Source organism: Gymnogyps californianus, unplaced genomic scaffold (assembly GCF_018139145.2).
Source record: "Gymnogyps californianus isolate 813 unplaced genomic scaffold, ASM1813914v2 HiC_scaffold_125, whole genome shotgun sequence".
NCBI lineage: Eukaryota > Metazoa > Chordata > Aves > Accipitriformes > Cathartidae > Gymnogyps > Gymnogyps californianus.
In genome coordinates, this window is record NW_026114006.1 from 1 (window position 1) to 16,646 (window position 16,646).

General features: G+C 57.0%; 1 protein-coding gene across 1 annotated transcript; it reads right to left on the bottom strand.

Annotated features, from left to right (window-relative positions):
* Window positions 1–1,969: 1,969 nt before the first annotated feature.
* LOC127027996 (PHD finger protein 7-like) lies at window positions 1,970–14,945 on the bottom strand (the record flags this gene model as incomplete). Its single annotated transcript, XM_050913829.1, has 15 exons — window positions 14,912–14,945; window positions 14,474–14,565; window positions 14,293–14,382; window positions 13,888–14,012; window positions 13,395–13,661; window positions 13,058–13,171; window positions 12,787–12,905; window positions 12,567–12,616; window positions 12,338–12,503; window positions 5,722–5,793; window positions 5,185–5,256; window positions 4,717–4,818; window positions 3,400–3,507; window positions 2,782–2,844; window positions 1,970–2,114 (listed from the first exon to the last, which is right to left on the bottom strand). Coding segments are annotated over exons 1-15 (1,619 nt in total), but the record flags the coding sequence as incomplete, so codon positions are not given.
* Between the last annotated feature and the right edge of the window lie 1,701 nt (window positions 14,946–16,646).

Here is a 16,646-nt window from a genome sequence, read left to right on the forward strand (position 1 = left end):
TTTTGGTCACAAATCCAAACCTCGGCACCATATGGGCTGCTAGGAAGAAAATTAACTCCATCCCAGCCAAAACCAGAACAGACGGTGTCTCCATTATGGCTTGATAGCAGCTATGTGCTGCTCTGTGTTTTATTTATGGCTTTGCCTTATGTGGTATATTTGGTGTGTACACAACGGAGGGGCTGGGGCTGGTATTGCCCTACACCAGTGTCCCTGTCCTACGCACCCCAGGACAGAGCTGGCACGTGGAGCAAGAGGTGGGGGTGACGGCCTGTTAATGAGCCCCACTGGTGCCTCTGTGGCTCACAATTTAGCAGGGCCAGTCTACCAGGGAAGCTGGGTTCCCCAGGCCGTCGGTGGGGTCCCATGCCCTGCTCCCTGCCTGCTGACACCGTGGGCATCCACGTCCTTGCATGCCCTGATATGAAGTTCGGCCCAGAACTGGCGAATTCCTGGGTATGCTGCCGTTATGACGCGGACAATTGTGCTACTGATCTGTATTTATTGCTGTGCCATTATTCTGAAATTAATGGTTGACCCCTGAAGCTGTTGGTCGGGAGTCTGTCGTCACACGTCAAACCCGTACCGTGGCGGGGATGATGCCTCACGCCCTTGCAGGAGGGCCGGGGCAATGGGCTTGGGGGGCGGGGGGGTGGTCTCAATTCCTCCGGGGGCTGGAGGGCGCTGGGCTGGTCCCGCAACAGCTGGCTGGCTGAGTTGGACAGCCATGCGGGCCGGGGTGGGGGGGCGGGCGGGCCGGGCGGCTGTCCGGGCTGGCGGTGGTCGGTCGCCTGGTGCTCTGTGGCAGGCGAGACGGTTTTCCAGGCACAGGTGATGGCTCCTGGTGTTGGGTCCAGCCCTCAGGGCTGCTGGAGCGGGCAGTCCATCTGTCCAGGTGCGAGGGGTAGCTGCTGGTGTCGGAGTGGGCTCTCGAAGCTGCCGAGAGGCGCCTGCGGAGAGAGGAGGCTGCTGAGGCCCCGCTGCGGCTGTGGTGCCGGGTGGGTGCAAGGCTGCAGGGCAGCGCTGGGCGCCCAGTGGGGTGTGGGCCCCCGGCCGCACGTGGGAGCTGTGGGCACGGAGAGCTCTGTGCAGAAAACGAGGCGCCCTGCACCCCCGCGGCTGAGGCTCTGCTCGCCTGCCTGTGGTTCGTCTCCTCTCAGCCCTGACCATCCTGACCTGACTGCTCTGCACGTGCCGGGAAGGAGACCTGACCCCGACACACCGAGGGGACCAAAGCTGGGCACGGCACTGCAGGGCCAGGAGAGCCTCCTGTTCTCCTTTCTCAGCGTGCCTGGCAGAGACCAGCACTCGGCTCCCCTGCCCATCCCTGACCAGACAAGGGGACAGCTTCAGCTCTCTGGTGAGGTGCTCTCCATCCTCTCTTCAGAATACGTAGCCAAAGAGATACATACCCCTGCACAGAAAAAACCCCTGCCTGTGCCGAGAACAGGCACGCTGGCAGTGTTCAGGTGCAGTCGGGACAGACTGACTCTCTTTCTCCAAAGTTAAGGCCGATAGCTGGGAAGGTTCCTCACTACGGTCTGAGTTGCTGGGGCACCTTGGCCAAGGTGAATATCCGGGATTTACGGCATCACCTAACAGGGTGATTTCTGCTGGAAGATTCACTGGTAGGGAGATGTCGCTATTGCGCTTCTCACTTTCCATGGCAATGTCATGCCTTGTTGTTCTTCTTCCTGACCTTGCTCTGCCTACGTCTGTCGCTGGGTCTGCTCTTGTCGAGGCAGGGTCACTTTTAACTAACACTTGCAGTAGTAAGAACGGGTTTCAGAAAAGAGTGCCCACGAATTCAGAGGCCAGTTAAAACATCTCACAGCAGAAATCTCAGTAGAGTTTGGCCAGTAACTAACTCAGCACTCCAGAATACCCTACCTCTAAATGCTTCATGGCTAATAGCAGCCATCTAATACAGAAGCTTGGCAATACCGCCCCACCCCCCCCAACAACTCACTGTCTTCTCTTCCTCCACAGACAGATCACACCACACAATATCATCCCAAACAGCACGGAGCCCAAGATCGCCACGGCGCCTTCTATGCAGTACTTCTGGAAGTCTTTAGGATCCATAGCATTTGCGTTTCTCTTGCCATCCACACCTGAAGGAACAATTCTGTATGTTAGTGTGTCCTGCACCCTACTGCTAATCTCACAGGAGGTCTGACATCATTGCCAGGAAATGTTCCTTCTTGCTTTGTTAGCATCTCTGAACGAGTGAACATCCTGGGGCTGCAACGTTTCCTTGGTTTCAGTGGAAGCAAAGGAAACCCCCCAAGCCATTGCAAATCAATGCACTCGGGAGCCTCTCTTTCTCCTCTCAGCTTTGCTTATACTCTGGGATGGCCGTAATCCAGTTTTCCCAGTGTCATGGGTTTGCCTGCCCTTCTTGGTGATCCTTCACATTTGCGCACAATTTCTTTGGCGCTCGCCCACCTTCCCTCTCCGAGGCTTGCTAGTGCTGCTGCCTGGAGGCTCTCTCTGAGCCTTTGGGACAAGCTGTCCCACTGAACAGAACTCATGAGCACGTGGGGGAGCGCAGCTGTTTGACCAGTTGCCCCTTTGAGTGAGACAGACAAAACCCATCCCTGCATCGGGGAGTACCACCCCCAGCACCCACACCCCGAGGGGACGCAGTCAGGCCCTCTCGGGAGACACCTGAACCTTGCTCTCCCTCTTTGCCTTTTCTCCAGCGTGGGCACTGCTTGCATGGCTCTGGTTTTCAGGACTTGTCTCCCACTTATGCCCCCCTGCAAGACTGCTCAGTACCTGGACTCTTTCGAAAAAATTCGTATATCCTGGCGTGGTGGGCTTTCCCGGGGTTGGACAGCACTGCCAAGAATCAAAGAAAGGTAAAGCCTCAGCGTGGCTCAGGCACAGAGGATGCAGAAGGACGGCGCAGGTTCCCTCTAAGCCGTGCCCGGTCTGTCGGCGCATCCCTTTGGACCTCAGTTCACAGGAGGGATCCCCCTCTGTTGTGCCTAGGGGGACTCATGGCAAGCTCTGGGATGCAGGTATGGCGGGAGGTACATTCGATTAAGAGTCGTATCTCCCATCATCTGCTGAGCGGGGTTCGGATGGCCTCATTCCCCAAATGGCAAAGTTCTGAAATTCCTGTGAACTGGGTGTGGTGGGTGGTGAGCATCTCACCGCAGCCACAGAGGGTGACCAGTGAGTGTCTCTCTGGCACACTGCTGGCAATAACCTCCACACCCCAGAGATGACAGTCATCCTCGGAAAGCCGTTGCTGGCTTCTTTTAGGGCACTCACTCTGTCCTAATAGTTTGGCTGCTGACACGATGTGCGGTAGCGGGCACCAGGGGAAGAGCCGGCAGACACACAGTGATTTTGACTGATGACACTGGATGACCAAAGGACAGCAATTACCTGGTACGCCTGTTGATTGAATTGCCCTCATTGTTTCATCAGAGACTGGCACTGTGTGACTGCCTCCTTCCTGAAGCGCCTCCTTCTCCACAGTCTCACGGTCCATCTCTTTAGAAAGAAAGTAGGTCAGTTCAATCAGAAGGAACCGTTCCTCATGAGGAACATGATATCTTCAGGAGGCAATACTTCTCAAAATACATTAGTAACGCTTAGAAACAAAGCCTGGGCATTTGGGGGTGCACCTAGTCACTAGCCCAAACAATGTGTCATTCGTGGAGAAAAACTTAAGCGCTAGACACTTTCCAGTTTACCAGTAGGCAGCAAATCCTGACCTGCTGAGAGACTAGGAGATTGCATGTGATCTTGTTCACATTCCCCTGAGTGCATTTTTGGCAAACGGCGAGATGACGGTAAATGACTTCCTTCGGAGAGGACAGGAAGAGGCTGTAGCCAGTTCAGCTGGGGAAAGAGCCCTTCTGAGAAGCACTTCCCGTCGTGCCAACTCCATCACGCGGGAAGGGTGACAGACACACATGGTGGACTGAACTGCAAGCTCTTGAAACCATCTTCTGGGCACTTTCGCAAGTGGCAGCGAAGAGCCCACAGTCCCCCCCCACAAGAGGAAAACCACAACCAAGTTATCTAAAACACAACTAGAAACAGACAGCCAAACCACCCGAGAATGGATTCACAGCCCTTCCTTTTAGCTGCCTTCAAGTTAGGTGTCTGGCCTCAAGCTGGGTGTCCAGCTTTCACCTGTCCCTGACCCCGAGGTGTCACCGAGAGTCCTCGGGCATCAAGGAGAACAACGGGGCTGGACCAGGCTGTGAAGCCAGGGTGCTCCGATCCTGGCCAGGGGATACCTGCAGCCCAGGCAAAGTCTGCCAGTCTCAGCGACCCCAAGCTCCCTGCGCATCCTCTCCGCCGCCCAAGGGCACTCCCCTCTGGCGACTGGCAGGGTGCTGGCCCGCTCATGGCTTATCAGGAATTGGCTCCTCGGCAAGTCCCTCACACACTCAAGGCGTGAGCACCGCCAGTTCCTGCCAGCTGGATGCCAATGTCTGCCCAGAATAGCTCTGACCAGTAACGCTACAACTGGGGCAGCAGCTGTCCCTGGGACTCAGCTTGAACCACAACTGGCAGCAGAGACTCTGGACCATCTCTACAGCCCGCCAGCGCCTGCAAGGCGTGAAACTGAGTGTCACCGCAGTGAGGCTCTGCTCGATCCCTTCCTGCTGTGTAGGCTACGGCTTGTCCATACACGCATCTAAAATCTCAGCTTCCCAAGTCTTCTGGTTAAGAGTGATGTATACCCACCATGTGCTGCTTTGTCCAATTCCTTCAGGATTTCCTTTAAGGCTTCTGATGACTGCTGGGAAGCTTTTCCTATTTCAGCTTTATACTTTGCTCTTTGAGGACCTTAACAGAGAGGATAAAGTTAAATTTCTCACGAATAAAATATTGAAAATGAGTGCTTAGTCTGTGAAGTCAGTCAAGACTGACTACTCACCCCTCGGATGCCAGGTGAGCTCCAGTGCGGGATCCAGTCGAGAAACTGGAAAAGCCCTCCCTGTACCCACATCTGCAACCAAACACCCACGAGAAGTTTCCATCATACATTGTGATATACACCGTCATAACTGAATAGCAGAACGTATAAGGGGATCACGTAACGACATGGCAAACACGATGCAGGCCTATATTCTCACACCTGCAAGAGATGCCTTGCTCCCATTTGGGCATTGAGCTGGCAGCCCTCAAAGGAAGTAAAAAGCCATGACGTACCCATGCGATCTCCCTGCGTGTCAGCCCTGGAACCCAGCTGGGAAGCTGGATATCCATTGCCTCCAGCCACGTCTGTAAACAAACAGAACAGAGAAGCTCCCGTGAAATATTTCCATAGACTTCTTCAGATCTGAATGGCAGTGAATGCAGTTCAAACACGGGATTGCTCCATGGCACTCGTCTCTTGCTTCCAGTCAGGAGCATCGTGCAGAGAGTTACTCGGTGCCTGGACCATGCTGAGCCAAAACAAACCATGGACGGAGCTGTCGGGAGAAAGGACTCCCTGGAGCTCGCACCAGCTCTAAACTCAACCCTAACAAGCCCGCTGGCTTTGCAGCAGGCACTGGAAGCGGCGCAGGGTCGGAGAGGCTGGGAAAGAACGCTTTGCAAGGCAGAGCGCCCTGGGGCACATCACTGAGCCCAACCCATTCCCTCTCTGCTCTTCTGCGTGTCGGAGCATCGGCCAAGAAAGTATTGAGTTGAATTTCATGTGAATGAATATTAAAACCTAAATGCTCACTCATTCACGTGACATACCTGTGGGATCACCCTGAGGCTCCCGGACAAGATCCGGCTGCGAAGTCGGGTGGCCATCGGCTACAGGCACAGCTGTAATGAAGCATATTTCCATTAGATGTTGTGATCTAGTTCTTTCTCAGTGACCTGCAGTGACTGGAGGGGGGTCAGGTAATGACGTGGGACCCAGACATGGGTGGAGATTTTCAAAGCTGCAGAGGGGCCTGGGTGACCTGTTTGCTGGCACCTGGCAGCTCTCAAAATACTGTTTCCAAGCCATGTGCAACACCCCTCAAGGACCGGATGGACATCCATACGGCCCCTGGGGGATTTCTTATTGGGCAATCTCTTCCGTGCACAAAAGAAGCCCACATGAAAGCACTGGAAGAAAAAAATGATCATTCACACGTCTCATGGAGAAGAGCCCTCTGGCCAGTGAGAGGCTGCACCAGCACTGCCCCGTCTGTTCCCCGGGCTGTGGGCCGGGGCTGTGTGTCCCATGAGGACCTGGGTTCGCCCAAGGAGAGCACTGCAGGGCTAGAGCAGGAATGCTCCTGTTTTCCTGAGCAGACATCTCCCAAGGACGGACGTCCCCAAGGCTGAAAGCTGGGATCCAGCCGGGGAGCAGCAGAGCCACGGCCCCAGGCATGGCTGTGACCAGCCTGGGAGGGAAGCGCTCCCATGGGCTATTGCCTGACCCGTGCGGTGCTGCTCTGGCCCCAACACACAGGCCGGGGGAAGGCTGCCCCCGGGCAGGGCGGCACAGGGGTAGCTCTCGGGACGGTTTCTCACCCCACGGCCCTGCTCCCAGCCCCACCGTTCACCTGAAAAATGCCCTCCCAGCAGCTGCAGCCCCTGCGCCTCCCCACGGGGCATCTGCCTCCTGCTGCCCGCGGAGCTGGCCCCGGCCCACCTGGCCCTGCCCCACCAAGACCCCAGCCCTGCTGTGGGTGCTGTGCCACACTGCCAGGACTGGGTGCTGGCCCTCGCCTGCCCACCTACCTAATCCCCGTGCTCGCCACGGAGCAGCCGTGACATCCTGGGCTCGCAGGGCCACCAGGAAGAGGATAAGGAGGCGGGCGGGGGCCATGGCCCCTGGCGCCCGCACCATGCCGCTGCTGCTGCTGCTGCTGCTGCTGCCGCTGCTGCTGCCGCTGCTGGCACTGCTGGAGCGGTGCCCGCGGCACAGCACTGCACATCATGGTGTGACACAGTGGGGCACTGTGACCTCACAGCCGAGCCTCCCCACCGCAGCCACGGCCCTGGCGCACTGCCCCTCCCCCAAGCACTGCCCCCGGCCCGCCCCACCCCCACATGCCACCTTGGGAGGGCGGGGCTCCCAGAGGGGAGGGACACTGAGACTGTCCCCTCCTGCCCCCCAGCAGCGCCATGTGCAGTGGAGGCCCCTCACGTCATGGCCCTGTCGGGGCATCGTGGCTGGCTCTCCGCAGCACTGGGGCGGCCCACACGGCTGGGAGCAGCCCTCTCCAACGCTGGTTCCGTGTTTCCTGGCGCAGGCAGGTGCTGCGCCGAGGCTGGGTGGCACCGGCGTGGGGAATGCTGATCCTGCCCGGTTGGGCTTCTCTTGGGAGCTGCCCTGGCATGGGAGAGCCGCGGCAGCGCGCTGCCCCCAGAGACTGACCTGCGGGGTGTGAGGAGCAGCTGTGACCCCCGCCGAGTCAAGAGCGCAGCAAAACTGACCAACCCAGGCTCATCCTGGTGCAGTGAAGTGGAAAACACTGCTTTTTGGCTTGGAAGGGGTTCTGGCCAAAACACTGCCAGAACAAACAGACTTCAGCACCTCTCTTGGCAAGTCGTGGGTCTGTTTTGTCAAATGGGTCACAAGACAGAAAATGAAACTTTTTAAAAAAAACAAACCCAGCTTTACTCGGCATGTGAGCCTTTTGCCTGCGTACACTGGGGTGGTTCCCTCTCGTGCAGAGCAAAATACTTGCGAAAGCTGCATCCCCGTCACATACAGCCGTTGCCAATGAATTGCTGAGTCTGCAAACTATTACATTTCCTCCTTCTACACCTGTGTGGAGGGAGCAGAAGTGGAGAAGGGTGGACCTATTTTTGGAGGCAGCACTGTGTATGGGAGCACACAGGCGCTCAGGTCAGCCGCCAGACTGGGTGGTACAGGGTGCTTGGCACAGGAGGAGGAGCACTGGGAGGAGGTGCTCATAAAGTCCAGCCAGGCAGCCTGTGATGAAAGGGAAAGCCTTTTCTGCCTGGCTCCCGTACCCATCAGTTGCAGCTGCAGAGCAGAGTTGTGGTGAGACTGGCTTTGCGGTCTGTGCTTTGTGTCTTCTGACATGCTCTGAGAAGATCCTCGGGAGTCAGACTGCACGTCAGCCTTAATGGGATCCGCTGTATTCAGCCACAACGAGTTTAGATATTTTCCAAAGGTGTTCCTCCCCTTTGTTGACAGTCTGCAAAGCTTAACCGCTTTCTCTTTACATCGCCATACTGTTAACCTTGACCTTGCTTTTAATTCTTCCTAATTTATTGATCGCCCCAGTCCTTTGAAAATTCCATTTTCCAAGAAAATGATGAAATCAGTATTTCATTATTTCAGTATTTTAAAAAAGCAAGAAGCACATACTGTGTCTATAGTATATAAATATTGCATGAATACATTTCAAAATACCTTTCTCTGTCTTTGAGATGAGAAGGATGCTTAGGGGGAGTTCTACATCCTTTTTGCTTTCTGGATGAAGAAATTCAGTAAGTAAAACAAGGCCTGTCTTCTCAAGTGTTGCCTCAGGAACCTACTGGTGAAAGAGACTGAAAGATTGGAGTGGATGGTGAGTCTTTGATGACAGGTATTTGTCTAACTACAGTACTTAAAACTAAATGGTTGAAATACCAATGCGTCTTTTTTGCTTTTGCTCATGAGTCAAATGTAGTATCTCTGACCTCACAGGTACACTAGTTCTCCAGATTCCCATGGGCTATATCTAAACGTGTCTGGAAGAGCAGTCTAGGGTCAGTTCTGCTGTCCCATCCACGTGGACACCAGAAATGTCAGTGTGCTGAGTGTGCTCAGATGGGCAGGTCGCACCACGCCCCAGCAACCAGACCCTGCTCGAGTTCTCTCCTCAGACACCTCCAACATCACCAGCTCCACGGCCAGCGGGTCAGGTCCTAAGGCTGGGCTCAGCAGGCCTGTAGACTTGTCCACAGCGTTTTCCAGGGAAACCAATGTTACCTAACTTTGTAGTGTTACACAGAGAAAGCAGCAGAAAAGACAGTATTTCAGGGAGCAAAGAGCGCGCAAGCAGCTGGGTGACTCCTTTACAGGCCACAGGCACCATGTGCATGACTGGGGACTGCACGGTTAGCTTACTGTAATGCCAGATAAAATCAGGGTGGCAGGCAGAAACTATGGCCAAACAGTAATGGGAAAAAAGATCCACCAAATTCTCCAATGAGACTGGAGACTTGCATGCCTCAGGGCTCAGTTAAATATACCTTGACAGAGCTGATGTTTGGCGGATATCAACCCACGTCTCTACCAGCCCGGCAGTTTTGCATGCTCCCTGTTTAGTGGCAGACATTTCTGAAATCATAAGTCACTCCTGAAAGCAGGAGCCAGGAAAGCCAAATAGCTTTTTCAAAGTGCAGGGCAAGCTGTAGCCGTTTCCATGCGCGCAGCTGAGTCAATTAAGTCTATATGAATAATAGATGTGAAAGCCACAGCCGCCTTTTCTGCTCTTGGCATGTAAGGCAAGAGGTGGCCAATCCTTCATACGTGTCCATTAGCGAAAAGTATTCTGCAACTTGTCAACTCCTTTAACTCCTACCTATCTGCCACCAGCAATTCTCCAAACCACTTGCCACGCTAAGCTACGTCAGTGAGCTGTAGCTGGTCAGATAAGCTAGCTGGTGGTGGCTTTCTTCCAGTCTGGGTTACTGCACAGGCACTTCCAGCGTAGATCCTTCTGTCTGATGCAGCTGAATATACAGCTTCAGGACTATGCAGGCAGGTGATCTGAGAAATTCATTTTTCATGTGCACTTGGGTGCTCATCTGAACGTACTTGGAAAGCAGACAAGAAAGGGGACCCAGCACACTCCACAGCACCGGTAGGTATTTCCTGCAGGAATTAGAGCCCCTGGGAAAGAATTTCACTTGTCCGCTCAGTGTAAGGCTGGCAGGTGACAGCATCCTGGGGCGGTCACATCCCAGCACTTTCTGCAGCTGCTTTTCTGCCCGGGGACAGCACTGCCCTCCTGGCCATCGCGGGAGGCCTAGAACCAAACTTGCTGGGGAGGATGCTGCCTTTAGACTTCTCCCTTTCTTGGAGGCTGATGTACCTGGACTGAACCACAGGGATAAGCCAAAAAGTAGTCAGCGTCCTTGCACTAACGAAATCACACAAGAGCCCAAAGGCAGGTGCCTTCCCTGCTCTCAGTCCCACCTGTCCAACAGCTCAAAATCTTCCCAAGGCAGACAAATCAGCCTACCAGCTAAGGCATGAAGCCACACTCCAGCCAACCACACAGACCCCCCACCAATGCAAGGCACAGGCAGAACCAAGCAAGAAACTCGCAGGCAACCTTTGCACCGAGTTTGAGCTCGAAGCACTGAGCTAGCACAGGGCTCCAGCAACCACCACTGGCAAAGACATTGCATTTTTACGTGTGTCCTGATGAGACACTTGTGCCTTTCTCTCCTACATTGTGTTCTTTAGTACAGGAATATGCACCTGGTTAATCTTCTCTTTAACAGGTCATTAGATTATTCAGCTCTCCAAAACAGAGAGGGAGTGAGAGAGAAAGAGAGAAATGCAGATGAACTAAACTACAAAATAATATCATTGACTACAAAGCAAAAGACCCAGAGACCAGCTGTCGGTTTTATAGGAACAAAAGCAGACGCAGGAAGAAGTACACGGAAGTGTTTGCAGGTGAAAACCTAGCACGAGACTAAAGATTCGTGATCTTACCCAGTATCGCTAGAAGGCAGAGGATGCTATCAGAGCTGATCTGACATGTGCCAAGACTTTTAATAAAGTCAAGCTGCTGTTCCCATCCAGCTTAAAAATGTTAACTTCCATCCCTCTCCTGTTTCTGAATATCCAGGAGGCGAACCATCGCTATAAGCCTCGTTCACTAGACAGTTGTCTGACAAAGTGCTTTGTGACAAAAAGCAACAAGACGATTCAACAGGAGCACAGGTTGCGTGAATTCAGTGCTTGCCAACAATCTCATCCAGAGCAGAAACTAAGGGGAACCCAAGAAAAGTTGGAGACCTTGCCAAGGGATGTAAGTGCCACAGCAACTCCAGTGGCAGAAAACCTCTTGAGCTTCAGCTGGACTTGGGAAGGGATTTCCTAAAGCCTCTTTCCTCCGTGGCTACCCCAGCAAGCAGTAGTGCAGCAAGTCCCCCAAGTCCAGAAAGAACCGCCAAACACAGAAACACCCCAAACCGGGCACCTTCTCCCAGACCAGGCAGCACCCCCCAAAACTGACAGCACTGCCGGCCCAGCGGGGCGCAGCCGCCCTGAGCCCAGTGGGCTGAGGCCATGCCATACAGGGAATGGAGGCCGGAGCAGGGAGCCCGGGGTGGCCCAAGTCTGGCGGCAGCCTCACCACCAGCCCGGCTGCACTACTGCTGCTCCTCGGGACAGGCCAAGGCGCTGGGGCCCAGTCAGGGCATCGTGGGCAAGGCTGCCCTCCCTGGGGCAGGGAGTGCCCTGGGGCATGGCGGCGCTGCGCCCGGAGGTGGGGAAGAGCTGTCTCAGGGGAGTGGGGAAGGGGCAGAGACTGTGGGTGCAGACGGGGCTCAGGGGTGTGTGTGTGAACATCCCACCGGGGGAAAGTGCTGCTCTGGAGTGACACTGAACAGCAGCCTCCCGGGGCCAGCAAGGTCTGAAGCACATGGCCAAGGTGCTGGGCGGCTGGCAAGGCCAGCCCGTAGGGAGGAAGGTCTGGGAAAGACGCTGCCAACCCTGGGGGAGAAGACAGCCCCCCAGTCCCGTCCCCTAACGCTGCCCTCAAGAAAGGCAGAGGAGGATGACTGACAAATGAGCGTGGGATGTCCCAGTGCAGATTAGATGAGCAGCCAACTTTATTGTGCTGGGGGACGGGGGCCAGCACTTGGGGCTGGCGCATGACTGGTCACCAGTGTCTTCCAGGCCAGCTGTACGGTTTTTGCACCCGCCGTTGTAACCGTGAGCGGTGTCAGATCCGGTGTGGCCCAGGGTGGCTGGAGCGGCTGCTGCTTTCAGGCACCAGAGCGCCATGGGACAGCCCCGATGCTGCCTGCCTGGCGGAGCTGGAGAGGCTCCTCTCGAGTGCCCGAGTGGCAAGGAACAGCCCCGACGTCGTCTGCCAGGCGGTGCTGGGGCTGCTGGGCTCAGCGCTTGGGGCTGGCACACAGCTGTTCCTGCAGTGTTTCGCAGGCCGGCTGTATGGCTTTTGCGCCCGCCGTTGTAACCGTGAGCGGTGTCGGATCCGGTCTGGCCCAGGGTGGCTGGAGCGGCTGCTGCTTTCAGGCACCAGAGTGCCATGGGACAGCCCCGATGCTGCCTGCCTGGCGGAGCTGGAGAGGCTCCTCTCGAGTGCCCGAGTGGCAAGGAACAGCCCCGATGTCATCTGCCAGGCGGTGCTGGGGCTGCTGGGCTCAGCACTTGGGGCTGGCACACAGCTGTTCCTGCAGTGTTTCGCAGGCCGGCTGTATGGCTTTTGCGCCCGCCGTTGTAACCGTGAGCGGTGTCGGATCCGGTCTGGCCCAGGGTGGCTGGAGCGGCTGCTGCTTTCAGGCACTGGGGAGCTGCAGGATGGCCCCAGTGGTGCCTGGGTGATGGTGCTGGGCCTGCTGCTCTCAGGCACCAGGGAACGGTGGGAGAGCCCTGATGCTGTCTGGCTGGCGGTGCTGGGGCCGGCAAGCTCTGAATTGTCACTGGAGGCTGTGAGGGGAGGCAGGAAGGTCAGCAGCGTGGCTAGCCAGCCCTGGGGCAGGAGAGGCCATCGTGGTGCCCACAGCCCTCCTGGAGCCAAGCCCACCCTAAGCCCCTGCTACCAGGCCTAGCCTGGACACTGGCCCCAGCGCAGGGCACTGGGGTGCTTTGCCTCTTACCAGTGCCCAGGCCAGCACAGCAGTCGCACTCCCAGGTGGTTGCACTGTTCCTCAAGTAGGAGCAGCGTAGGTGGATGCCTTTGACAGCGCAGGAGCTGCACAGGAGCAGTTGCCAGGACCTGGGGAAGCAAACGGGTTGCTGGTTGTGAGGACAAAGTGACGCAAGCAAGGGATTGCCCGGCAGAGCCCTTGTTCTTAGTCGTTCCTCCCCAAGCACGTGGGGAGACAGAGATCCCATTCAGAGCCCTGGATTGCTGCTTTGGCAACTTACCCCTCTTCCTCTGCCTGCTCCCTGCCTCCCAGACAAAGGCACTTGCTGGCATTGCAGCAGATGTGCCTCTGATATATCAGTCCGAATGCTCGGTCACTGTCCCATGATGGTTGTCTGCTGCAGAAGGAAGGGAAAGTGTTGAGCCCCTGCTACCCCAGCATCAGGCAGCTCCAGGCTGTGCCTGCTCTTCTGCCCCCATCCCGTTTCCAGCTCCTCCATGAAGCAGAGGACAAGAGTCCTCTGGGGGCCAGCAGAAGGCCAGGCTTGCCAGGGCAGTCCCTGGCCTGGCACCGCGCTTGCGCCTGACATCTTATGAGTTAGGAAGAGCAAAACCAACCTCTTGGAGATTCGAATCCCCATGGCGAGCATTTCCATCACGAACTGATCTTTGTTTTGGCAACGCAAGCAGCGGAAGCAGGCGCCAGCGTGGATAGCCTGTTTCTGGATGCAGCTCCGGTGGAACCAGGCGCGTTGGCATGCTGGGCACACCATGGTGTGGTAGGACTTTTTGTCCTCCACGAGGCCCAGGCAGATGATGCAGGTGCTGTTCTGCCCTGGACTGGCCTGCACTGCCTGCTCTGGGCGGTGCTGCCAGCAGAAGGACCTGGGGGGCAGATGGAAGGGATGGGCGAGGTGAAGTGAGAAGTGCTGAGTCCTTCCCCGGCGATGGCGAGGAGGGCAGAGGAGGAGTGAAGGAGCCCCACACCCTGTCTGGGCTCTGGCTCTGGCTGTGGCAGGCTGCTGGGAAGTGTCCCTGTGGGTTCCTCACTTGCTGGCAGGAGGGGGCTTGAAGACGAGGAGGCTCCTGCACGAGGGCCAGCAGCCCTTACCTGTACAGCCCGAAGAACTGGGTGACACATTCACCCTCTGAGGCGCAGGGGAGATGGAAGCTGCGGTTGCACCCCTTATCCCGGCAGGTGATGGTGGCACCTGTCTCGCCGCAAACGAAGCAGCGCTGGAAAGAGCACAGCAGCCCCCTCAGTGGCAGGCTCAGAGCCGCGTGGCTGGCTCCAGGCCTCTGGGCAGGGCGCAGGCTGTGGGCGCTGCTGGCTTGCACGCTGCAGATCTGCCTGGCACAGGAGGCTTTTGCCTGTGCCGGAGCCTCTGTGGAGCTGCTGGGAGCAGGCGTTTGTCCCAGAGCTGGTGGAAGGGCTGGGATTTCTTTCTTGGGGTCCAGGAGGAGCTCCCGCAAGCCTCTCCTGGTGCAAAACTCCCTGCTCTTGCCCGGTCCTTACCTTCTGGGCTGCCTCCTGGATTGCGCGTCTGGTGTCCTCAACGAGAAACCCATTCCTGCTCTCTTGTGGAAAAAGCCCGCTGGCAAGAAACTGCAGAGCAGAGAAGGCCAGGAGCTCATTAGGTCAGCAAGGAAGGGATCATCCCTGGCAGAAAGCTGGAGGGAGCCCCAGGAGAACTCACCAGGCAATACGTGTGGGCACAGAGCCCTTTCTTCGCCTTTTTGCACCCACAGATGGCCGGGTCAGCCTCTGCCCGGTGACACAGCATGCACGCTGCGGGGGAGAGAGCAAATGCCACTGGGAATGAGCACCTCTGCGGGGCTGGGGTAAATGTCCCTGTGGGATCGCCTCCAAGGCCCCGCTCTGTCCCTGCCTAGCTGGCTGAAGGGCAGGGCTGGGGCCTTTGGAGGAGAAGAAGGGGGCATGGCAGGCACGGGTGCCCCAGCAGGTGCCCACAGCCCAGCCTGGGCCCCGCTTGCTGAGGAGAGGAGGGACCCTGCCCCGGGGCGGTTGGGGAGCTCCTGCCTTCCCCTGCCACTGGTCTTGGCCACACGCAGACTGCCCCAACAACCTCTCTGCCAGCCACGGGGAGCTGTGGGGAGGGATACTTCTCTCTCACCTTGCTCCCTCGAGTCAGGGTCCTGCTGCTTCATTGCGAACATGGTGCACGTCGACAGCGAGCGGTTGGAGAACCTCTGCCCCAGCAGTGCCAGGGTTTCTCCTCCGGACGCTCCTCTGCCAGCCCTGAGGGAGCAGTGGGACTTGGTGAGCTTGCCGCACAGGCCCTGGAGCCCTGAGGTGTGAGGCTCCCCTCCTCCCTTGGCAGCCCCGGGCAAGCCCCTTCCTCCCTGCCCTCTCCTTACCTCACCAGGTCGCACTGACGCACAGCCGGAGCCCAGCAGCCCTTTATCCAGGCCTTGGCGATGGGTCACAATGGCCGCTGTGGCATCGCCACCATCAATCTGCGTGTGCCCCCAATATGGGCAAGGGTGCCCTCGGCTACCTGCCACCGCCTGTGACATGGCCACCGCCTGACAGGGGTGGGTGTGAACTGCTGAAGCCGGGGCCGAGCCCTCAGCACCCGAGTCAGGGGGCCGGCTGCTCTTGCACCCGTACGGGGCTGCAGTTCTGGCACAGGTCGCCCAGAGAGGCTGTGGAGCCTCCAGCCTTGGAGACTGGGCAGCCTGCTCCAGGGGACCCTGCCTGAGCAGGCACTTGGACTAGATGGTCTCCAGAGGTGCCCTCCAACCTCAGCCATTCTGGGCTTCTGTGAAGGGTGGCCTTGCATGTGTTGACAGGGACCTTGTCGATCGCAGGCACGCCTAAAGGGCGTGAGGAGCACAGGAAGGGGCACGGGGCCAACTGCATGGGGTGTGGACAGCACTAAGAGTGGGGACTGGGATGCACCGAGCAAGGGGTGGGGACCTTGAAAAGTTTGGGGTTTGGCGACATTGCAAGCATGTGACGGGGCGGCACCAAGCACAGAGACGGGGATCTCATTGAGTGTGGAGTTGATGACAGCGCTGAGCATGTGTACTGGTTTTGGATGGGATGGAGTTAACTTTCTTTATAGTAGCTTGTATGGTGCCATGTTTTGGATTTGTGACCAAAACAGTGTCGGTAACACACTGATGTTTTAGCTATGGCTGAACAGCGCGTGCACAGTGTGAAGGCCTTTTCTGCTTCTCACTCAGCCCCGCCAGCGAGTAGGCTGGGGGTACACAAGACGTTGGGAGGGGACACAGCCAGGACAGCTGACCCCAACTGACCAAAGGCATATCCCATAGCTTATGATATCTGCTCAGCAATAAAATTGCGAGCTGTTGTTGCTCCCAGGCTGGCTAGGCATTGGTCAGCCGGTGGTGAGCAATTGTGGGTTTTTGCATCCCTTGTTTTCTTTGTTCTGTTTGGTTTTGTTTTCCTTATTAAACTGTCTTTATCTCAACCCGTGAGCTTTTGCATTTTTACCCTTCTGATTCTCTCCCCCATCCCACTGCGGGGAAGAGTGAGTGAGTGAGCGGCTGTGTGGGGCTTAGCTGCCTACCAGGGTTAAACCATGCCAGCGTTGGACATGGGTGCTGCTGAGGATGGGGCTGGGGACCTCACCGAGGTCAGCGTGGGGCCAGGGCCGAGCTGAGGGTCAGGGCTCGCATAGAGCGTGGAGGCCAGGGCCAAGCACCGGGCCAGGGCCAGTGCCGAGCACGGGGATGGGGACAGCACTGATGATGGGATGAGAAGGGTGCCAGGCATGGTGGAGGGGTATGGCTCTGAGCGTGGGGAGAGAGACAATGCTGAGCATGGGGGTAGGTACAGCGCTGAGCACTGGAGGGCTCCTCTAAAACCAGCTGTAGTAG